Here is a 16,165-nt window from a genome sequence, read left to right as displayed (position 1 = left end):
TGAAGCTAGAGTATATGAAGTTTTACCCAAATATTTCAAGGAAAAAGACACTATGGTAACTACTATTAAGTCAGGTTATAAGGTGGTGAAGTACTAGGTTATTGAAACAGTCATGCTGTGACCTCTATTGTTATATTGTTATGTCCTGTTTTATCTCAATCTCCCCCTTATTGTTTCAAAAAAAAATTATTTAGTCATTTCTTATGTTTGTCTTAATTAAAGAAAAAATTCAAAAAAATTAGGATATATAAATAGTAACTCTTTTCGATTCCCTATTAACTTGTTTTGAAGTCCTGTAGTACTCCCACAATCTTGTTTTGACTGATTAGACTCTGTTCCATTCTATATGATAGTATCAAGTTTGAAGACATAGGCAACTACTTTGAAGACAATAAGATTCACTAAGATACCCATTCTGGTTTGACTATTGTCTTCTTTGGAAGTCCTGTAATGTTTACAATGCCTGAGTTTTATTGGTCTTGTTCTCTACTGTTTTGTCCAACTTTATAATATCTAATAAGATAGACAATTCTTTTTAAGGAAACAAGGGACAACGTTGATAACCATTGTTGATAAACTTGTACTCTGTTCTACACCATGTGCTACGTCTATCCTTGGTATTGACTGACAGCTTTGTTTTGCCATATTTGACTGTATTCTTCCCCCCCCCCCAAAGAAAGTAATAAGCACTAAGGAGTAATAAAATCCAAGATGTGTAAATTTTGTTGTAAAAAAGAGAGGGAAAAAAAAAAAAGAAAAGGAGCTCTAACGGATATAACAGCAAGTGTGTTTGGGGGTGTTAAATAGCTGACTTTATCAATGTTTTTGGAACATTGAACACAGCTGTTTGCAGTCTCCCTGTTTGAATGTCCACCTTGTGTTCTTTGATACTGTGATTTGAGGAACTATTTTCAAGAAAATAGTGTGTAATCTACTAGCAGGTAATTTCTTACTGTTATGGTTTTTTGTTTTGTTTTGTTTTGTTTTGTTTTGTAGTTCTGTATTGCGTGTACCCTTACGCCGCTTTGGTTTGTTTTGTGTTTTTCTCTTTTTCCTCTTAAATAAAAAAAAAAAAAAAAAAAAAAAAGAAAAAAATGTGGTATTTTTATGCAATGGAATACTACTCAGCTATAAAAAGGATGATCTTGAGACCTTTATAGGTAAATACAGGCAACTTGAGACTATCCTCATTGGTGAAATAAACAAGACTCACATTAGTAAATATCACATCATCTCTCTAGTATATAAAAAAATAACTGAGTGAATAATGGTATCCCAAAAATATAATAGATATTATAAAAGTGAAAGGGAAGGAAAGTGCTCTGATATAATGGTATGTATAGTGTGTAAGATAGATGACCATAAATTACTAAATTTCTGTTGGATCACTGAACAGAAGAGTGTGCACTATCAATGTTTGAGTGTCTAGCCACTTTTTATGCTTTGATTTTGTAACTTTAACACCTATTGTTAAGATAACAATACGTAATGTGTCAAGTAGTGATTTTATGATATTAATTTTTTGAATTCTATATTCTATTTTTTTCCTCATTTTTTCTATTTTTTCCCTTCTTTCTTTCTTTAAATAAAATTTTTTAAAAAATAAAATGATTGTTCAGCAAGGTCCTGTGCCCAGTACAAGGTAGACTGCATCATGATTAAGAACAAAGACACTGTGTGTCCCTGGGCAGGTTACAGAATCTCTCTGTGCCTTAACATCCCATAGATATAAAACAAGGAATCATTGTTCCCACTTTAGAGACTGCGGCAAGGATTAAATGAGATAAAATGTGCAAATCACAGGGCCCCGAGAATATTACAAAGCTTCACATTAACAGTAATTACTGACACTATTAAATGCTGATGAAAGAATGGAAAGAGTTCATGTAGTTGACATCAGAACTTGAATATTCACAAAAGGGCCATAAACTGTGCTGCTAAGTTCTCCAGACCCTGCCATTGGTCCTGTGCCAAGCAGCACTGCACAAGGACTAGAGGTTGATGAAAAAGCATCTCTTTCATTTCACCTCCTCCTTGTTGGGGTATCATTCTGAGGCTTTAAGTGCTGCTACTCTGACTTTCCAATATGCCAAGAATTTGGGAAAGACATTCCTATGCATAAAACTGAAAAGTACCATAAGCAAATACAATTCTGTCCTTTCAAAAACAAACTTGAACTAAAGACAAAAACCCTTGTAAAGGATCTCTTTGTCATCATGCTTTGTCTTTTAAACAGCACTCAGGCTCTGTACCCTCGGTCCCACATTCTCAAGGGTTTTGATGACCGAGCTAGGACTAGTCAATACAGAAGTGGCACATGTTAACAATCAAAGTGGTGGCTGGATGTTATCAAGGACCAGCTGGGTATCATGCTAATGTGCCAAGCAAAGTGAATCCCTACTTTGCAACAGGGAACACTGAAGCGAGAGCAGTAAATCAAATGTGCACGGCCGGTCAGTGCTGGGAATGGAGCTGACTGGCTCCACCGTGCGATGCGCCAAGGCTTCCTCCTCCCTACCTCCTGCTGTCTCTGCAGGTGGAGGCCACGAAGAGGCTACCAAGCCTTGGGGGCTCCTCCCTTTACCACTATCCCCAGTTCCCAGGACTCTTTCTGAGTTGAAACGCATGTGAAATTTTTCTTTTCTAAGTCTTCAGTTACAAAGAACCAAGCAGAAGCCAGAGGCCTATACTAATACTTGATTAAATTAGGGCAAAGATCCAAATGTTGGGTCAGAAACTCTAATAAACCCTATTTTTTGTCACAATAAGTTTTCTAATTCTCAAGCTCATTTCTTATTGATTAGGGGGTTTGTTTTCTTAAGTGGCTCTGTGAAAATTATCATTGCTTTGGCTTTGGGTTTAGTTCAGCATGACTTGAAAGGGAACTCACACTTAGGCTTTCTACCAGTCACTGATTACTGACAATGCATGGATCAGGTTCCAAGGAAGCCTTGGAGTTTGAGTTAACTCAGCAGCCTGCAGGCCAATGTTAGCTCAGCCTAAAATCATGATAAAAAGCAAGCCTTTAGTAGGTTGAACCATATGCAATTGCCATTTTTATAGGTCAAAAATAATTGAGTATCAGCAAATGCATATGGTTCAACCTAATGCATGCTAAGACTCCAGAAGGCAAAACTCATTATCTGACTTTGGTTCCAATCAAGTAACAGATGTTTATTGAACATTTGTGTATAAGATTTTCCATACAAAGATAAGTAAAACAAAACCCTGCCCTAAAGAATCTCACATTGTATTAGTCTCACATCCTATTGAAGACATAAGAATTCAAACTGCTAAATAATCATGTGATAAATAATGATATTACCTGTACCTAAGCAAATACTAAATAAATGGCCTGACCATATATGCTAGAGCTCCAGAGAAAAGAAAAGATTTGGAGGGAGATATATGTAATTGATGAGGTATAGAAATTGAGGAGAACTTAGAAGGAATAATCAGACAGCACACAGGAATGGGAATGGGCAAGACATGTTCTGTACACCCAACCTAAGTCAGAGTTCACTTTGTGATGGGCTTCCATACCATACTGAGGAGTCATGCCCTCCATCCTGTCAGTGGAAATCTGGAGCTAGGGAGAAAGATAGTGAGAGCCCAGAAATCAGATCAAGCAGACAGTTTCCACAGAAGATACTACAGCGACAGTCTACCATGAAGACACCTAGGTCACAGAGAAACACGTTGGCCAAGGTCACACAACAAGTAAATGCAATTTTGACCTTCAGCTCAAGGTAGTTAAGGAGCAGAGTTCTACATGAAATGCTAATATCCAAGAGAAATAACATGTCTATAAAAAACTACATGAATATTCATAGCAACATTATACATACCACCTAAAAAGTGAAAATAACACAAATGTTCACCAGCTGATGAATGGATAAACAAAACATGAGAGATCCATGCAATGAAATATTAGCCAGTCATAAAAAGAATAAAATACAGATATGTGGATGCCACTTGAAAATATGCTAAATGAAAGAAGCCAGGCATAGTTGACCGCAATGACTGGGCATAAATGATTCCCATTTATGTGAAATTTCTAGCATAACAAGTAGAAAGTAGATTTCATGTTTGCTGAGACTGCATAATAGAGTAACTGCCAATAGTTATGGAGGCATTTTTGGAGGAGATTGGTGAAAATATTCTGAATTTAAATCGTGGTGATGGCTGCATGAATATGTGCTAATAAAAAGCCACTGAATTGTACAATTAAGATAAGTACATTTATATCTCGGTTAACCTATAAAATAGAAACATTTAAGCATCTAAGATGATTCCACGTTTATAGTTATGAGGTGATACCAGAGACCAGAGGAAATGTGAAACAGAGTTAGGTGTATCAATCAGCAACTTGAAGTAGTCCCAGTTCTGCACATGGGTAGGTCCCATGTGATCCTTCCAAAAGAAAGGATTGTGACACTAGCCACAACCTTTTCTGCTTCACGGAGCTGGTGGTCTCTACTAGCAACTTGCTTACAGCCTGCAGACACTAGCCAGCCCTACTGCATCAGACTCTACAGTTGGCTTTCTGGCTGACCCAAACATAGCAGAGCTCACTGATGAAGATGTGAGAAGTTCATCCTGTTTTGCTTTTGTTTTGCAGTTTTTGAAGAGCCGGAAGATCCAAGCAACCGATCGTTTTTCTCTGAAATCATCTCTTCGATTTCGGATGTGAAGTTCAGCCACAGTGGGAGGTATATCATGACCAGGGACTATCTGACCGTGAAAGTCTGGGATCTCAACATGGAAAACCGCCCCATCGAGACTTACCAGGTACACAATGCCACCCACCCCAGATACTCCCTTTGTGTGCTTTTAGGAACGCTTCTGCCTGCACAGGTTTGCAATGTGGCAGAATAAAAGGCAGTACATAGTGTGTACACACTATGCACATAGTGTGACATAGTCAATAAAATGGTGCAGGCTGCATGTGCCATAGGATGTAAACTAAGGGTTTAGTCATAGAGAAGCTAGAATTCACCGTATGGACTGCAAACATGGAATGAGAACATAGATCGAGTGAGCAAGACAAGCGTGGTCCTACTTTATGGACCTGACCTCTGATGAAAAACTTGCATGATGAACAAGGAATTGAGTGTACAGTTTTGCAAGGAATGGTGCTCGTTCTGCAGGAACACCGGGACACTGACCCATTGAGAAAAGTGAAGAAAGGAGCCTTTAGCTAAGTCTTGATACCATGACCTAGTCAGAAAAAGCATGTTCTTAAAACAGTAAGAGAGAAGTGGGGTTGTACTGAGAAAGTTTACCTTGAATATTGAACATAAGGGTAGAAGATGAGCTTGGAGAGGCAGATTATGATAATGTAGATTATTCTATCTTTGGCTGAATACAAAGGAGATCCATAACCAGGTTTTATGCATATGAATGACATAGAGATTTTTGTGCACTTCACATGGACACTTTGACAGATAGACCAAAGGATAGGAGATGGTGGTGATTTGGGCTGCATGATGACCTGCCAGCCCAGGAGAGGGAGATTTGCCTACCTATTGAATATGGAGGGAAGAGGAATCAAGAACACTGCATGGCAGATTTGATCTAAGCATTAGGTAGATGGTGTTAGAAAAGCTGACAACGGGGGAAAAGGGAAGGGCATTGTTTTAGAATGGTTTAGTTGAATGCAGAAGACCAGACTGAGGTAGAAAAGATCTAAAGACGCTAACTCCAGGTAAGCGTAAAGTGGAAGCAAAGATCAAGGGACAGAGATACACCGGTCCTATCCTAAAATCTTACATTAGATAAAAGAAGCAGACTGTGAAGGAAAAGAGACATTATGGTATGCATTGCTGATTCTGTATCATCATGCTGTGAAACCCAGTACTGCCATTATTCGTTGTTCAGAATGATGTTAGTCTGTTTTGTACTGTTTAATTTCAACATACACGAAGGTAAGGACAGCTGTTTTGAAGAGAACAAGAGACAGTATGTCAGCCATTATTGATTTTCCTATTGTCTGGTTTTGAAGGCCTACAATGCCTTCATAATTCTGTTCTGATCAGTTTAATACTATTTTGTTTTGTATGAATTCATTGTGTATGAAGATATGGACAACTTTATTTAGAAAAAAACAAGTAGCTAGTGATAATCTATTTTCTTGCTTTGAAAGCTATGTCACTTACATTGTTTTCTTCTGATCAGCTTTGTTCTGTTTTGTTATGTTTTGATTTACCATCTTTAAAATAAAATTTTTAAAAAGGTAAATGAAGCTGGGTAAGATAATTCTAGACAGTGAGACTTGACATATTTGTTCCCTTGAGATATACTTCATATATCATAATGGACACCTTTACAAAGTGTACAGCATCATGGGTTTTTAGTAATTCACAAAGTTGTAGAACCATTACCACTAATTTCAAAACATTTTAATCACAGAGTTTTTTTGATTTTTAAAATTCTTAAATCACTAATTATGCCAGAAGGGTTGAGGGAAGCCATAGAAGAGATATAAGCTAGGAATCATAGTTTTAAAAGTAATTGCAATATTCTAGAAAAAAATTGATAGTAGCTAGATGAGGGTGTTAGTAGTAGAAGTGACTGTATTCTTGATATATTTCCATGGTAAAACCATTAGGATCTGAGGACATTTGATGTGTAATGTAAAAGGAAAAAAAGCACCAAAGGTCATCCCAAGGTTTTAATCCTGAATAATTAAGGGAGTGGAACTGCCATTTTATTTAAATGAGGAAATGAGTTTGGCTTTTCACATATCAAGGCAATTAAACATTCATACAGAGGTGCCACATAGATCAGCAAATTTCTCTAGTCTCAAGATATAAATTTGATACTCATGAGTACATAGAGGCCCCTTACAGCCTTAGGACTCAAAGACTTCCCCGGACAATGAGAATACTAGAGAGGAGTTCAAGAATTGGGCTCTGGAACCCCAGCACTTACAAACTGAGTTATGAAGATATTTAGCAAGAAATACTGGAGCCACAAAATGGCAAGTGAGGTACAAGGGAAACTGAAAGGAATGTCCAAGAAGCCAAATGAAAGAAATATCTTGGGCTGGAAGAAATCACCCAGTTGTCACATGCTGGTGCCAAGTTGAACACAAAAGAACTAAGAACTGAGCGTTGGATTTAGTAATATGGAGATTACCAGTAATCTTAATGGAAATGTAAGTGGAGTATGGGAAATGCTTACCTGAATGAAGTGGGCTTAAGAGGCAGAGAGGATGGAACAGACAGACAGACAGCTCTTTCAACAAAATTTGGTCTGAATGAGAACAGAACTAGGTTAGTCACTAGAATGGGATACAAGCTGAAGGAAATTATAGCGTGTTTTTGGGCTAATGGGAATAAGGCAGTAAAGAGAGACTGACAATAGAAAGAGAAGGTTCTTGAGAAAACCAAGAAGGGATGTAACCCATTGCATGGGAGGATGGAAATCCACCTCTCAAGGGAAGGGAAGTACTATATATAGCTCCTGATGCAGCAGGTTATAAATTCTGTGACAGGAACATGAGGTGCTCTTATTGTTCCTGTTTTCTTGGTAAAATAAGAAGCAAGATCATCACTTGAGTAAGAATGATGACAAGGGAACTGCTATAGGGTTGCCTGAGGATCTACATGAGTTTAATCTGCTGATCTAAACACCAATCTGTATGGCTGTGCTTCTTCCCAGCCACATTTGCCTGGTATAGGTAAAGAAAGGGCACAAAGTTAGATTCACCAGAGTTGAGGTTTTCCAAGCAAGTACAATGAAAAGAGAAAGGAAAGCTGGTTAAATGTGTGTGCTAAGAGAGTGAGAGGCCTATCATTATAATTACAACCTAAGGTAGTGATAAAGTGAATTATGGACAGGAGAAAGGTGTTGGGTTAATGGATTTGAACTATTGATAGAATCAAAATACTAGTGGGAATAAACTAAAAAGGTAGAAAGTAGCATCAGTGTGACTTGCTCAGGAGACACAGTTATAGTGATGACAAAGTTATTCCATAACCAAGGAAACCGATGACAGAACCTATTGAATATGATGAGTCCAGGGTGTTTGAGTCACAGGAATCCTGGGAAGAATGAAAGACAGATGGAGATGGCAGAGCTGCATCACTACAGCCTCTGAGAACTTTTAGTGCCTAAAGGACGGGTGGCAGGAAGGACAGTTTGAAAGTGTGACTTCAAAGGAGGTGAGGACTTGAAAAAAGGATGGTTTTCAGGAGCAGCAAAGAGCCCGCCTACCCTATCTTGACATACGGAGCAAAGATGAAGACACGGGAGAGGCCACAGGAGAAGCCAGAGTTCAGAGAAGGCACAAGAATGAGGACAAGCTATAGTCTCAGAGGCACTGGAGATGAGGGGAAGAGCCAGGATTCACGGCCCAGTATGTAGTTAAGACACCACTGTTACTCTGTGGTTCAAGGAGCACCTCTATATGCTAGAGTCCTTTTGTCCCCTGAATGCTGCCCAGACTTCTGCACTATCTCACTCATCCCAAACTCATTGTTTAGCCCAAGGACAGGACTGACCTAGTGCCCTCTTCCTTGTGTAAGACAAATGTACAATGTTACAAGCCCAGTACACAAGAGGGGTAAGGGGAGATGGAACCCGGATGTGGGTGGTGTTTGCAGAGGTGTAGCCCGCTGGAGGAAAGAGCAGATTTAGGACATACTGTGGCAAGAGCAATTAGAGCTTTTATTTTAAGGAAAGGTTTAGAACAAAGCTAGTTTTAGAACACAGCAAGCTAGTTGTGACATGAAGTAGAAATCATTTTAAGTTTCTGATTCTGAATCCCAGGTTCAGCTAGTAGAAGATTTGGAAATAACTTCTTTCCGGAATAGTAAGAAACAAGTATCAGAGCACATGTATTAAAATGAAATAACAAAACATTTTAACACAGAATGGTAGGTCTCAAGGAAACATCATTAAGTTTATAGACTATATGAAAGGTGATAATATACTATATAAAAATGGTAGACTCTGATTCAGTTGGTACCTATAACAGTGTTGGAAAATACTGTGCACTGTAATGGGAAACAGCTGACCAGGAAGAGTAGTAATACACTACTGTGCATCTTTACACATGCATAAACAGTCTGCAAGCATGCATCTATGAATAAGAAGCTGTAAACATCGCTCCTGTTAAGTTTTCCTAGAGAACAGCAGCAGCAAGTTGTAGCTCACAGGCCAAATCCAGTTCCTCCACATCCATTTTTGTAAATGGTGTTTGATTGGCACCAACCACTCTCAACCATTTACAGAGTCTAAGGCTACTTTGTGCCACATTGCCAGAGTAGCTGTGAAAGACCTAAAGTATTTATTATAGATTCATCATCCTAAATCTAAAATTCTGAAATCCAAAATACACCAAATTCCAGAGCTTTTCAAACACCTATGTGATATACAACTGAAAATTCCATGCCTAATCTAATGTACCACAAACTTTGTTTCATGCACAAAATTATATAAAATTAACTTCAGACCATTTCTAAGGTGCACACACCTTGAAAAACAAGTGAATTTCATATTAGACTTAAGACTCCTCTCAAGATAGCTCATTATGGATGTACAAATATTCCTAAGTCTGAAATACTTCTGATCCTGAGCATTTTGGGTAACGGATACTCAGTTTGTACCTAGCCCAGTGATGGTGAACCTTTTAGAGCTTTCAACGATACAGAAAGCCTGCTATAGCACCCGTGCCATGGGTTCACTACCACTGATCCGGCCCTTTACTGGAGACATTTCACAATACCAGGAATTTAAAAACAAATCAATAGCATACTTCCCTGCAGAGCCTAAAGAGCAGTCCATTAGCTACAAAAGAGACTCCCACAACCAAGAGCTTCAGAACTGGTGGAAGACTCGGTATAGTGTTAAGATGCCCACACACAAGTAATAGCATCACAGCAAAGAGAAAAAAAGTTGCATGACTTAAAAATGAGGTCAAAGCTCTCTTGCTCCATGCTCCAGCTGTTTGGCCTTTGCATGTTTTACTCTTTTTTGGTGGAGAAAGTCCTTCTGCTTTGTCTTAGTTTTGGGGGATTAGTTTGTTTTACCACAACAGAACATAAATGCAGTATATCTTTGTAGCTAGGTGTTCTTTTTCTTTAAATGCCCTCAAATGGAGATAGATAGGGGCTTCCAGAACATGGGCTGGAAAGGAAAAATAATGATTCAGATTACCTTTTCCCTTGAATCCTTCCCAATTTTTGTCTTTTGAGATTTCAAGAGTCTCAGCAACATGGTTACTTGTGAAACACCTACCCTCCCATGGCACAGACATTTGACACTTGTACACACCTGTGGTGTTTCTATGAAACAAAATGCCAAAGATGGATGGTGAGCGATCAATAAAGGCTCATAAAGAAGAGGGCAGATGGAGTGAGGTCTTAAAGGGCACACCACTGAAATGTTTGTAAACTTTCACTCTCTGCTTTTAGGAGAAAGAGGTTAGTGAGTTAATTTATAGTAGAAAAGCCTCTGGGAGGATAGGAGTCAGGCCTCAACGATCTAACACTCCCAAAAGTTCTACTGTTGGTGGATTCTCTTGCTACCCTAACATGATAGCAGTTACCTTAAAACTGAGAGTGAGACTAAAGGTGAAGAAAATTAGTTTGCAAAGTTAGGACTACTTACACTGGCCAAATAACTCAGACAGCCTGTTCAAATATTCCAGCCATTCAGTGTAGCGGAGGATGGACCTGACCTCATTCTTCTGGCAATACTAAGCACACAGCAGAGCCTCCAGGCTCAGCATCCAGCAGAGCTCCTGGGGTCAATCTGTAGGAGGAAGGAGAGTGAACCATCCCTTTTTAATCCAAACTTAAACACCATCTTGGTAATATCCCTCTGCCTTCTCCCACTTCGGTCTCTTTTCCTCTGACCTCACGTGCACTCACCGTCCTGGCTCCTAAGACTGAGACCCTGTCTAAGGTGAGACTAATGAGCTGGAGCGTGATAGTAGCACTTTAGATCCTGAATACTGGGTTCATTCTCCTGTTGCAGTCTTAGACAAATCATTTTCCATTCCTGTGCTCCATGCTCCATTAAAAAGAATGATGATACCTACATCAAAAAAATGGTTTTAGAAATGAAACAAGGTAGTATAAATAAAGCACTGGGCCATTAATAGCCAGTTGGCATATTGCAAATACCCATAATTATTACCACTTTTTACTAGTGTGTTCAGGAAATATTACTCTCAAAACATGAAACCCAGTATACACTACCCTCTAAGCCTTATTCATCTGCCTATTTACATCTGCACCTGAGTTTCTGAGTGTTGCTGGAGGAAAGCACCCCATGGTCCTGCCCAGTCTCATCCAAAATTCATGGCCAATACCAAGTGCCCCCAAGCAGTCCCACCCTGCTTCCCCCCACGCCATGCCCCTACCCACTCTCGGGTGGTAACCTTCCTGCTTCTTCCACTAGAAAATGGAAACAGAAGAGAACCCCACATCCTCCTGCTGCACCTTTCCCCGGTGTCTACCTAGCAACTGCACTTGCTGAAATGACTCCAGATAATCATACTCAGGAATGAGCAGGGCATTCTCACTTTCTACTTTCTCAGGAGAAAGACCCCATCTTTGATTCCTGTTTTTCTCTTTGCACCTCAGAGTTAACCCAACTCCTCTCAGCTTTCCCCCTCACCACATCTAGAATTTGAATGCATCCTACCCCTGTTCTGCCCCTGGTCTAAGCCATCATGTGTCAGCCAGTAATGACTGGTCTCCCCACCCTAGTATTTTTACTCTTACAGTCTATCCCAATACACCACACTTAATGATCCTTTCTACAATGTCTCTTCATCCTCCTCAGGATAGAGGGCCTATGTGAACTGGTCATCTACTAACTTATTGCCTCCACCATATTTCTTCCAGGACTCCCACCTCTGGGCCTTCACAAATGCTGCCCCCATGCTTGGAAAGCTTTTCCCCAAGATATCATTGTGGCTTACCCTTTCCAAACAAACTTCTGCTCCCCTGTAGTGCCTTATCAAGTGAAACCTCAGCACCTTAATCTACACAAAATAATACCCCCAGACCTCCCAACGGCCTTTTCCATGCCTTTATGTTTCATAATCTCATGCATTAATTTGGCTACACAGTCTTTTCTCCAATGTTGGAGTCTCTTCACAAAAATATTTTGTTCACTGCAAATATCCAAGCACACAGCGGACAATGAGTAAATATTAACAGAATAAAAGTTTGGATAATGGTCTCTTAAATGTCTAAGTACAAGTCAGCTTAGAAAAATGGGACTCTGCCCCCTACTGGGCCTTGTGCTAGGCCTGTAACCAAGATGGATTAATGCACACTGGCTAATAGATCGGCTCATCTACCCACCCTAACATCTAGGAAGGGCCAGTCCTGCCCACAGATCCAGCTGATTCAAGGCACAGGTACACAGAGATGAACAGTTCATGGCAGAAGAGGAGGAGCTGGCAGGAATGTTCACTTTCTAGATGGTGACTGCTCTTCTTGATGTTTCCTCCCAGGTCCATGACTACCTCCGCAGCAAGTTGTGCTCCCTCTATGAAAATGACTGCATTTTTGATAAATTTGAGTGTGTGTGGAATGGGTCCGACAGGTAAGAATGGTTCTGAGGTTGAGGAACCTTCCAGAAACACTCTCACCTTGAGGCAGCTCTGGGCAATTTTTCTTAAGTAGATTACAGCCAAAGGGGAATCAAAACCAGGCCTGGCTTGGATATATTGTGTGTCACTAGATGGAGCCTGAGGTCAGGCCAACAAAGAAGAGAAGGATGCCACGAGACCCTGGGTCCCTTTCAGGGTGGGCAGGGTCACCATGCCTAATGAAGACCACTGACACACACACACACCCCCAGTAAATTCCAGCATGCACAGTGTCCATTACTGCAAAGTGAGCTTTCCAGATCAAAAAATATCCCTCAAAGCTGTTAGTGCAAACCTGCCCAAAGACCCCAGTGGTTCATTAGCTGAATTCTCTTCAGCCTCATTTATCACATTCCCTCAAAGTGATTTATTACTGTTTTAAGGCCTTTGATTTCAACAATACTTCATAATACCTCCCTGTAGTTCATTTGCAGTTTGACAAATACAGATGAGAGCTAGGTGCAGGCTACTGAGGGCTGGTTTCGTACCCTGATGCAGGTGGCACAACTAATGGTGCTTATAGCTTATGAGTTTTTTTGGTGGCAAGATTTTTTCACTTTGAGTGAACACAAACTGTCTGTTTCACAATTTGGGGCCTTTTCTCTTTCTGCCACTGACCCAAATGAACCACGTGGTTAGCTGGGCAAAGGGGTCACCACAAACCAAAAGTCCCACGTCACACTATCTAGTTGGTGTAGGATAGAGAGCAAAGCATGAACAGAAGCTCTACTGGGAAAAGAAACCAACCCTGCCATTTTTATGTATTGTTAATATAACTTATTTGTACTAGAAATTAAACCCAAGGACTTATCCAAGCTACATCTCCAGTCCTTTTTGGTCTTTTTTTGTTTAGAGACAGGGGTCACTAAATTGCTCAAACTTGTGATCTTATATCTTACAGCTACAAACCACTATGCCTGGCTGCCATTTATTGACATATCTTGGTTATCATTGCCCCAGTTTCCCTTCTATCTTAGGCTATAATTTAAAAACACTTAATAGGAATCCACTATGTGCCAGGCACTTCCACCCCATGTCCTTTTATGTCATCCCAAACCCAATCCAACAGCATTGTTCTCATCATCCCCATTGGTAGTTGAGGAAGAACTGAGATTTAATGAGATAAAGTCCCTGGAGTGGCACCTGAAGAGATGTGCAGATGCCACACCCAAGGACTGCCTCCCCACTGCATGTCACCCTACCCAAAATGTCACCATTCGAAATTTAGTACTACACTGCTAGAGGGCTTTACATACTCAGTGCTCTCCTGTCTGTAAATCTCCCAAGAATGAACTTGTAAAAATGTAGAAGCTGTCTGACCATTCATTCCAAAACCTTGCTTTGTGGTTGCAAATCCTTTTAAAATTTCACTTTGTTCATGCCCCTCCTGAGTTAAGACCGTGACATCCATTTTGTAGATTAGCTTTCTGCAAAGGCTGAATTTTAGAGCTATTCTTGGGAAGGGAGAAGCTGCCCATGGCCACCGTGCCATCTCTCAGCCCATTTCCCACCGGGCACATGCAGAGAACCCCCAGAGGTCGGACAGCGCAGGGAACCCCCATCTGTGCTTTCTAGATGTGTAACATTTTGCTCTTTTCAAAAATATCTCTACTTTCTGAGGACCACCCTTATCTCATAATCCTAATGGAAAGCTGGTAAAGCAAGATGGTTACAACTGGACTCAGGAATCCAAAGAACCAAAAGGAATCAAATGAACAAAGATAGATAACAAGAAGGACTATCATCATCTTTTTTTTTCCAAACCCAGTCAAAGCATGTACTGCTCTTAGTGATTTAAAAGGAAGTCAGTGTCAAAGTATAGAACATGTTTTGTTTTTTCATTTAAATAAATCTGTTGTTCCATAAGACGGCCGTGGTGTGGGTCATTTGCTGCAGAAAGACACAATGAGGACAGGTTGCTGTGTTTCTATCTAGCACTCAGTCACTCCCTATGTTCTCTCTACCCTGCAGTGTCATCATGACAGGGTCCTACAACAACTTCTTCAGGATGTTTGACCGAAACACCAAGCGGGATGTGACGCTTGAGGCCTCGAGGGAAAACAGCAAACCCCGGGCTATCCTCAAACCCCGAAAAGTGTGCGTGGGGGGCAAGCGGAGAAAAGACGAGATCAGCGTCGACAGTCTGGACTTTAGCAAAAAGATCTTGCATACAGCTTGGCATCCTTCAGAAAATATTATAGCAGTGGCGGCTACAAATAACCTATATATATTTCAGGACAAGGTTAACTAGGAAGACAAGTTATTACTTAATCTCACATACTGAATATTAGTCAAACGAGTTTTTAAATGTTTCTTTGGGTCTTCATTTGATGCATTGACTTTAATTTCCCTATGCATAAAACAATTGGAATAGGATTAAAAAGGAGTCCAACTTTCCCAACTCCCCGGTTCTAAGAAACTTTTATCAACCCGATAGGCTTGGGCCACTTTGTTTAGAATCGAGAGCTGCCAGCTAACAGTAATTCTCTCATAGTTGACTTGAATTTCTGATGCTTTTATTGCCCAGTTTTCTCTGGTGGGTCCAGTGTTTTGTTTCTAGGTGTCTGCTGCGGTAAAATAAGGTTGTCTGTAGTATTTAAAAAGAAAGATAAGTTTTTTTTTTAATTAAGCGATTCCATTTGATTGAAAAATTGACAAAAAAAATAAACACCATTTACTCTACTCTTGGAGAAATTCTTTGTTTTGTGAAACATCAAAACCAGCCAGGAGCTCCTCTCCCCCTCCCACCTCAATTTTTTTTCTCATTTTCTTTTTCACAATTTATTGGAGCCAGAGATTTATTACAGGAGGCAGAGAAGAGAGCACAGGCTGGAAAGAGAAGGGACACATGAACCCTGCTATACTCAATTTTTATAAGTGCCATAGAAACAGCCTGAGAATTCAACTAGGATACATCATGAATGCTTCACGGGACATAAAGGGAACCCTTTCTACACAGGGCTTCTCAGAATTTCCTTGGCAAGGCCATGCGGGGCCAGATTCCATCTGCTGCTTTGTTATTCTTGCTTTTTGTCCTTTTAAATGGCTCCATATAATCCTCTACTTACACGTCCCTTGGCTTTTTCCCTTCAACCTTTTCCAGCTTATTTCTTCCATTGACTTCTAAAGGCTGCCTCCTGGTTGCTTAGAGCCTGAGGCTCTCAATGGAGTAGTCGGTTGGACGCAGAGGCACCCCGGCTCTGAGAAAGGCTGCTCTGTTCTTAGATGTGTCTCCCATGAAGCCCTCTCCCCTCCTCCTGGTTTTGGTAACCACAAGTGAAAACCCATCAGTCTCCCTTCTACCTAGAACAAAAGTGCTCAATAAAGACACTGATTTGTCACATCCAATCAAGCATCTCTGCCCACTTTAAGCTCACTATGTATCTGGAAAAACAGTCTTGAACATTCCCTCCCTCCAGAAAATGGAGATGTGGAAAAGAACTGGATATCAGAATGAACAAAGTCCACTTAAATAAAGAAATTTGGTTCATCAACCCCAACCCCTGTTGAAGATCCAAACTGTAAATCTCTAGAAAGCTACTTCTAGAA

The 16,165-nt window shown here is 40.2% G+C and overlaps 1 protein-coding gene across 9 annotated transcripts in view; it reads left to right on the top strand.

Moving 5' to 3' along the window:
• The window catches only part of Ppp2r2b (protein phosphatase 2 regulatory subunit Bbeta), a 452,685-nt gene extending 437,387 nt beyond the window's left edge, over positions 1-15,298 (top strand). For all 9 annotated transcript variants that reach the window (XM_063232320.1, XM_063232325.1, XM_063232323.1 and 6 more), the window contains 3 exons: positions 4,622-4,791; positions 12,479-12,570; positions 14,588-15,298. In XM_063232320.1, coding sequence (XP_063088390.1) covers positions 4,622-4,791; positions 12,479-12,570; positions 14,588-14,867 — 542 coding nt within the window. In that variant the 3' untranslated portion in view covers positions 14,868-15,298. The remainder of the gene's footprint in view (positions 1-4,621; positions 4,792-12,478; positions 12,571-14,587) is intronic.
• The last annotated feature ends 867 nt before the right edge of the window (positions 15,299-16,165 follow it).

This window comes from Cavia porcellus, unplaced genomic scaffold (assembly GCF_034190915.1).
Source record: "Cavia porcellus strain 051 isolate PalLab524CR breed Dunkin Hartley unplaced genomic scaffold, mCavPor4.1 scaffold_21, whole genome shotgun sequence".
Lineage (NCBI taxonomy): Eukaryota > Metazoa > Chordata > Mammalia > Rodentia > Caviidae > Cavia > Cavia porcellus.
This window is presented reverse-complemented; position numbering and strand designations above follow the sequence as displayed.